The sequence below is a fragment of the Pan paniscus genome, chromosome 6 (genome assembly GCF_029289425.2).
Source record: "Pan paniscus chromosome 6, NHGRI_mPanPan1-v2.0_pri, whole genome shotgun sequence".
Lineage (NCBI taxonomy): Eukaryota > Metazoa > Chordata > Mammalia > Primates > Hominidae > Pan > Pan paniscus.
In genome coordinates, this window is record NC_073255.2 from 186,416,558 (window position 1) to 186,423,835 (window position 7,278).

A 7,278-nucleotide genomic window follows, 5' to 3' on the forward strand; every position below is an offset into this window, starting at 1 on the left:
TGGATAGGGTGGTTGGGGCGCTGGTGAAAGAACCCACAAGGATTAGCAACAACTGTGGGGGAGCCAGATGAACTTTCACAGATGAGAATGGGTGAGGGTTTAAGTGGACGCCACTAATGATCTCTAGAAAGAAGGATTGCATTCATCTTCTCTGCCTTGCTTAAGGGATACTTATTAAATTTGGGGGTGTCTTAGCTGATAGAAGATGGCAGAGTTCTGGGTAGCAGAACCAAGCATGATTTAATTTTCTCCAAAGGGAACAAGAAGATGGCGGCAGTGAGAGAGGCAGACACACAGGCCTCGGCTGCAGACTCCGCGTTGCTTCCAGGCTCTCCCGTGGAGGCCCGTGCCTCCTGCTGCAGTTCCAGCATTTGTGAGGAAGGAGATGGACCTAGGAGAATCAAGAGGACATACAGGCCCCGTTCCATTCAGAGGTCATGGTTTGGGCAGTTCCCATGGTTAGTAATTGACCCCAAAGAGACCAAACTCTTCTGCTCAGCCTGCATAGAAAGACCTAATCTCCACGACAAATCATCTCGGTTAGTCAGAGGTTACACGGGGCCTTTTAAAGTGGAGACTTTAAAATACCATGAAGTCAGCAAAGCGCACAGGCTCTGTGTCAACACGGTTGAAATCAAGGAAGACACCCCTCACACTGCCCTCGTTCCAGAGATCTCCAGCGACCTCATGGCCAACATGGAGCACTTTTTCAATGCCGCCTACTCCATCGCATACCACTCAAGGCCCCTGAATGACTTTGAGAAGATCCTGCAGCTCCTCCAAAGCACGGGGACCGTGATATTAGGCAAGTACCGCAATCGCACGGCGTGCACTCAGTTCATCAAGTACATCTCAGAGACCCTGAAGAGGGAGATCCTGGAGGACGTGCGGAACTCGCCCTGTGTGAGCGTGCTGCTGGACAGCTCCACCGACGCCTCCCAGCAGGCCTGCGTGGGGATTTACATCCGCTACTTCAAGCAGATGGAGGTGAAAGAGTCCTACATCACTCTGGCCCCTCTCTACAGTGAGACAGCAGATGGGTACTTCGAGACCATCGTTTCTGCCCTGGATGAGCTGGACATCCCCTTCCGGAAGCCTGGCTGGGTGGTGGGGCTGGGGACGGATGGCTCAGCCATGTTGAGCTGCAGAGGAGGCCTTGTGGAAAAGTTCCAGGAGGTCATCCCGCAGCTGCTGCCTGTCCACTGCGTGGCCCACCGGCTGCACCTGGCTGTGGTGGACGCCTGCGGGAGCATCGATCTGGTGAAGAAGTGTGACCGGCACATCCGCACCGTCTTCAAGTTTTATCAGTCCTCAAACAAGAGGCTGAACGAGCTGCAGGAAGGTGCGGCGCCTCTGGAGCAGGAGATCATGCGCCTGAAGGATCTGAATGCGGTCCGCTGGGTGGCCAGCAGGAGGCGCACGCTGCACGCGCTGCTCGTGAGCTGGCCCGCCCTGGCCAGGCACCTCCAGAGGGTGGCAGAGGCTGGGGGCCAGATTGGGCACCGGGCCAAAGGGATGCTGAAGCTCATGCGCGGCTTCCACTTTGTCAAGTTCTGCCACTTCCTGTTGGACTTCCTGAGCATCTACAGGCCTCTGTCCGAGGTGTGCCAGAAGGAGATCGTGCTGATTACAGAGGTGAACGCCACGCTGGGCCGGGCCTACGTGGCACTGGAGAGCCTCCGTCACCAGGCGGGGCCCAAAGAGGAAGAATTCAACGCCAGCTTCAAGGATGGGCGGCTCCACGGCATCTGCTTGGACAAACTGGAGGTAGCGGAACAGCGGTTCCAGGCGGATAGGGAGAGGACAGTCCTGACGGGGATTGAGTACCTCCAGCAGAGGTTTGACGCAGACCGACCCCCACAGCTGAAGAACATGGAGGTGTTTGACACCATGGCCTGGCCAAGTGGGATTGAACTTGCCAGTTTTGGGAATGATGACATTCTCAACCTGGCCAGGTATTTCGAGTGCTCCCTCCCAACAGGATACAGTGAGGAAGCTCTGCTGGAGGAGTGGCTGGGCCTGAAAACCATTGCCCAGCACCTCCCGTTCTCCATGCTCTGCAAAAACGCCCTGGCCCAGCACTGCCGCTTCCCCCTGCTAAGCAAGCTCATGGCCGTGGTGGTCTGTGTGCCCATCTCCACCTCTTGCTGTGAGCGGGGGTTCAAGGCCATGAACCGGATCAGGACCGATGAGAGGACCAAGCTCTCCAACGAGGTGCTCAACATGCTCATGATGACAGCTGTGAACGGCGTGGCCGTCACGGAGTACGACCCCCAGCCCGCCATCCAGCACTGGTACCTGACCTCCTCAGGCCGGCGTTTCAGCCATGTCTACGCCTGTGCCCAGATGCCAGCCCGCTCCCCTGCAAGTAAGTACACGTGGCAGAGCTCCCCCAAGGCAGCCTCATGCTGAGCCAGAGGCCAATAAGACAGGACTGCAGGTGCCTGTGGAGCTTCTGTCATGCACCCACCCATTTGCTAGGCCAGTGGGTACTCGATGCGTGACATCCACCCTCCAGGAGCTTGCACCCCTGCCAGGGAGATGACGCACATGTGCTCTAGGCAGCAGGGCTTAGTGCAGAGAGCGTGCATTTCTAGAGCCTGTCTGCCCTGGTGACAGTGCTGTGCTGGCTCTGCCCCCAACTGGCTGTGTGGCCTTGGGCAAGTCTGTCCTTTGATGCCTTGGTTTCTCATCTGCCGAATGAGTTGTGTGTGGAAAACACTCAGGACAATGCCTGGCAGGTGGTGCAAATGGTACTAGTTAAAGGTCAAGACCACTGCTGGGAGTAAGGAGAGGGCTGACCAGCCCCAGGCAGCGCCATCACATTCTAAGTGGGGCTGTATGGACTCTGGACCGTGCAGGAATTTTCAAGAGGGAAGAGGTCCATGTGGCTGTGGAGGAGGTGAGATGCGGAGGAGATGGTGGGGCTTTCAGGCAGAAATCTCACGGGGCAGGGGAGAACAGAAACAGCCTCTCTGGACCGGAGGGCTGGGGTCAAGAACTTGCTTGAGGGGGAAGCTGTATTAGAAGGGAGGGCAAGTTACTGAAAGCCACAGACAGGAAATTTTTCTCTTCAAGTAGTCACTGAAAACCAAAGAAAATATGCCCGTTGTTGGGGTTCTCCAGACCACTCGCGGCCACTTGACAAGGATGGAGCAGTGCTCTCTCTCCTGGCATCTCTAGCTGGTCTCCTTCCAGCTGTTGCTGCTCCCAGTTTTCACCTCTGAGTCTGTGGTCACCAGAAATGGGACTGGATCTCACGGCTGACAGAGGCTCTGTAGGAAGCAAGGTGGCCCTGAAGCCACAGTAGGGCAGGTGGGGAGAAGAAAAGAGACCCCTCACTGATAAGAGAAAGGGAAAGCCGAGAGAGGGCCGGGTGAGTTGCTCTGTGTCCAGCCCTGTGGGTGCTAAGGAGAAAAAAATGATGTCAGGTGTGCCCTGATGCAAGTTACTCTTTCCACAGGGACAACAGGACCAGCACAGATTGGTCGAAACACTAGCAAACTACGCACCGATGCCTCCTTCCAGGCAGGGCTCTCAGCCTTGGCAATGTTGATGCTGGGGCTGGGTAATCTCGGTTGGGGGCCCTTCCTGTTCACTGTGGGAACTTGAGCAGCATCCATGGCCTCTACCTATTAGATACCCACTGGATACCAGTAGCACACACCCCATTTGTGACCACGAAAATCATCTCCAGACATTGGCAAATGGCCCCTGGGGGACAAAATCGCCCCCAGTTGAGATCCCCTATCTCAGGATAAAAGAATGAACAGAGTAGGAACAGATGAGGGCTGCAAAGAGCAGTCGTGGTCCTGACTTCAGTCTGTTCTGCCAAGCTTTCCTCACCAAACAGCCCCTGGGCGAAGCTGGATGTGGAAGGCGGTCACTGTCAGTCAGTCTAATTGTATTCTCCTTCCTCCCTCAAAGGCGCCAGGCTCAGGAAGGAGGAGATGGGAGCCCTCTATGTGGAGGAGCCCAGGACCCAGAAGCCACCCATCCTGCCCTCCAGGGAAGCAGCGGAGGTTCTGAAGGACTGCATCATGGAGCCTCCCGAGAGACTCCTGTACCCCCACACCAGCCAGGAGGCCCCCGGGATGTCCTGAGGGACAGGGAGTCCTTGGGACTGCCTTGGAGACGCCTCTGTGATCACTGGGACAGGCTCTGCAGATTCTAGGCTGCCCTAGGATCTTCTGCTGGTGGCGATGGTCTCTAAGCACCAGGAAGTGGGCAGTGGTGTCCCAGAGCAGCAGGGGTATTAGGAGGTACATGACCTGTTTCCTGAGGCCCCACTCAGCACAGCCATGCCTCACAGCACACAAATGTGCCAGAAGGTTCTATATCTCAAGTTCATTTTTAAGGTGCTCCAGAAAATAACCCCATCATGAAAGGTTTCAGCCCCTGAGTTTTGGTGGCAAGAGGAGTGTCCTGGTAGGGGAGACTGTTGGACATCCCTGGGGAATGTTCCAGGGAGGCTGCCCACAGCCTAAGTGGGAATGGGAAAGACCACCTTGTTAGAGGGGGAGGCTGCCCCTGCTCTAGGGACAGCTGGCCTGGCTGCAAGAGCCCCCAGAGGCATTGTTCTGGGACTTCCTACCCTGGCTCCCACAGCAGAAGCAGTGAGGCCTTGGTCTTGTGCGGAACTCTACCTCTTCCCAGGGCTTCCTTTAGGGCGAAACAATCACAAGCCCTTTGCACAGAGCACCCAAGAAAGTTCTCTTCCTACAGCTCCAGATGGTGGAGCTGGGCTCTTCTGGCAGGGGGTCTGGTGCTTCCCGCAGAGCCGAGCCGTGTTTGACCCGTGGCATGCCCGGCCCGGTTTACCCAGGAGAGGATGGGACCAAGTTGGAGTTGGGAGGCTTGGGATGCAGCCCCAGCTCTGCTGCAGGCAGTGGTCTGATTAATCCCTTCCTCTTTGTGCCTCAGTTTCCCTCTCCATGAAGTGGCAGCAGAGAATCCAAGTGCCTGCTGACTCCCCATCTGTCCTAGGATTAGTGAATGAGAGCCTCGAGCTCCCTGAAAGACCTCTGGCTGCAGTGTGGACTTAGCTGCCATCTGCCCCATCCTCGTCCTTAGTGGGACAGGTAGGAATTTGTCTCCAAAGTCCTTGTTGTAGGAGTTGCTCTCTGAATGCACCATCTGCACGACAGGCTAGTCCACTCTTCTCTGAGCTGCCCTGGGGACTCTGCACCAGGATCTCCAGGGCCCACTGAGACATCCCCGAATGGGCGCTCAGTGACAAGGGCTTTGAACAACCTCCTCCAGGGACTTTGGGCCTGCTCTAGCTTCAGAACCACAGAACCACCGCCCTAGAGGCACAGAGGGGCTTCTGGCTAGGTTCACACCCTCCTCGCCCATCTTCCTTCCACCTAAAGTGAAGCACTTTTCCTTCCAAGGGCAGCTCCGTCTTGGCAGGCTCAGGAGGCCGCTTATCAGGAGGAGGATGATTTTGTCTAGGTTCTGCCTTCCTTAACCATGGGCAGGAAATGAGGCAAGTCAGCAGGCAGGGTTTCTCTGCCCTGCCTGATACTTGTTTTAAACAGGCAGGAAGTGGGCGCCATCCATCCCAGCTTGCTTGCTGCCTGGCTCAGGCAGGTCCTGTGCTGTGCCGCAGGCCCCTGTGGGTGGGCCCTTTCTCCATAGTCTGCCGCTTCCCATTCCCAGGGTAGATGCTGGCATCTGAGCACCTGAGTACCCTTCCTATTCCCAGGGTAGAAGCTGCTGTCTGAGTACCCTTCCCATTCCCAGGGTAGATGCTGGCGTCCGAGCCCCTCCCCGGTACCGCAGGTACCCTAGTACCCCACCTGCCCTTTCATCCCCACCCCGGCACTTAGCCTTAGCACTGTTGCTTTCGTGTCATTTTCAGTTCTAGTCAGGAATTCCTTTCTTGCTTTCTGCCTTTGACCTGTGGAAATGTCTCCCAGCCCTGTGGGTCTGGCGGTCAGAGGGACCCCGCAGGCCTGTGGTGCGGGAGCTCTGGGAGGTGTTACTATCTGCGTGGCTAAGGCACGCACAGGCCTCCTTCTCCCCATCACCGTCTCCATGGGCGTTCAGGAACTTGCCCAGGTCAGGCACTGTGGATGTGAACTCGTGGAAGGGGAGGGAGAAAGGCTTTTTTAGGTGGGGCTATAGCCTCTGCCCTACCCACAGGGATTCCACATCAAGGTGCTGTTCCAGCACACATGCTTCCTGCGGCCTCTTCATCCTTGAAGAATCCCTCAGAGCAGGAGGCCATCCCGTGAGCAGCCGTGAGTGGGTCTCTGTGGGAGTAGTTCTGGAGCTGAGGTGGAAGTTAGGGGAAGCAACTCGCCCCTCCACGTCAGCATCAGCGTGCTCCGAGGACACCGTCCAGTGCCTTCCTTAGGTGGTGGGAAAGGGGGTCCCTGTGCAGCGGGGCCACTGAGAATGCTGTTTGTCATAAAATTTGCACTACCCGATTTCTCGAGGGGCACAGGCCTGCTCCGTTCCCCTTTGTCAGCCAATGGCCAAGAAGGAAGAAGATGACTGCCATCTTATTCCTGAACTTCCTCATTCAGGACCCCCGTGGAAACACAGTGAGCATCCTTATCAGAGGCCCTGGCCCAGGCTGGCCCCTTTGCTTTGTTTGGAGAGGCTGGCTGAGTTTCAGCCCCTAGTGCTGGAGACCCCCTTGTTGGAGAGGCTTCCTGTTTATGCCTCACAAGAAGAAAAACCACAGGGCTCTGGGAGGGGAAGAAGCATGCACTCCCGCTTTGGCTGGAGTCCCAGCGCTTGTCGCCACCCTCCTCCTCGCCTGTAGTCTTGACAGCATCCGTATGTACGTGTCCTGTCATTTCCCCTCCCTCTCCCTGATGACTGATACCCACCGGGTCTGACATTCCAAGTAACCGTATGTAACTGGTAGTTTGATCCCAATAGCCATAGCGACTCCAGGTGGGAGTGAGGGAGCCCAGCCCCCTGTCCTGGAAGATACCTTAGAGTATGTGACCGCGCTGCAGACCCTTGCTTCTCTCTCCTGCAGAGGGTGAGTTTCTAGGGTGCTAAGTACCTATCAGAACAGTGTGGAGGGGCAGGTCCCTCATACAGGTGTGTGCTTAGCCAAATACAGTAACTGTGACTGGCCCAGGGATGTTCTCTCCTCTATTTTCAAAGATGAAAGGAGGTTTTAAAAACCATGTTTGATTCCTAACCTTTTGCTACCTGAATAAAGCAGAGTCTATTTCAACACATCTCTGTCTTGTGTGTCCCTAAGCGAGGACCAGGAGCTCAGAGAAGCTGACAGAACGAGCTCTGCTCTCACTC

General features: G+C 56.2%; 1 protein-coding gene across 9 annotated transcripts in view; it reads left to right on the top strand.

Annotated features, from left to right (window-relative positions):
* ZNF862 (zinc finger protein 862) overlaps positions 1-7,205 on the top strand; it is a 28,958-nt gene extending 21,753 nt beyond the window's left edge. For 5 of the 9 annotated variants that reach the window (XM_034965206.3, XM_063606138.1, XM_034965205.3 and 2 more), the window contains 2 exons: positions 257-2,368; positions 3,928-7,205. In XM_034965206.3, the coding sequence (XP_034821097.2) occupies positions 257-2,368; positions 3,928-4,103 (2,288 nt within the window). In that variant the 3' untranslated portion in view covers positions 4,104-7,205. The remainder of the gene's footprint in view (positions 1-256; positions 2,369-3,927) is intronic. The other 4 variants (XR_010112666.1, XR_010112667.1, XR_010112664.1 and 1 more) reach the window with 3 other exon arrangements.
* Positions 7,206-7,278: the final 73 nt, after the last annotated feature.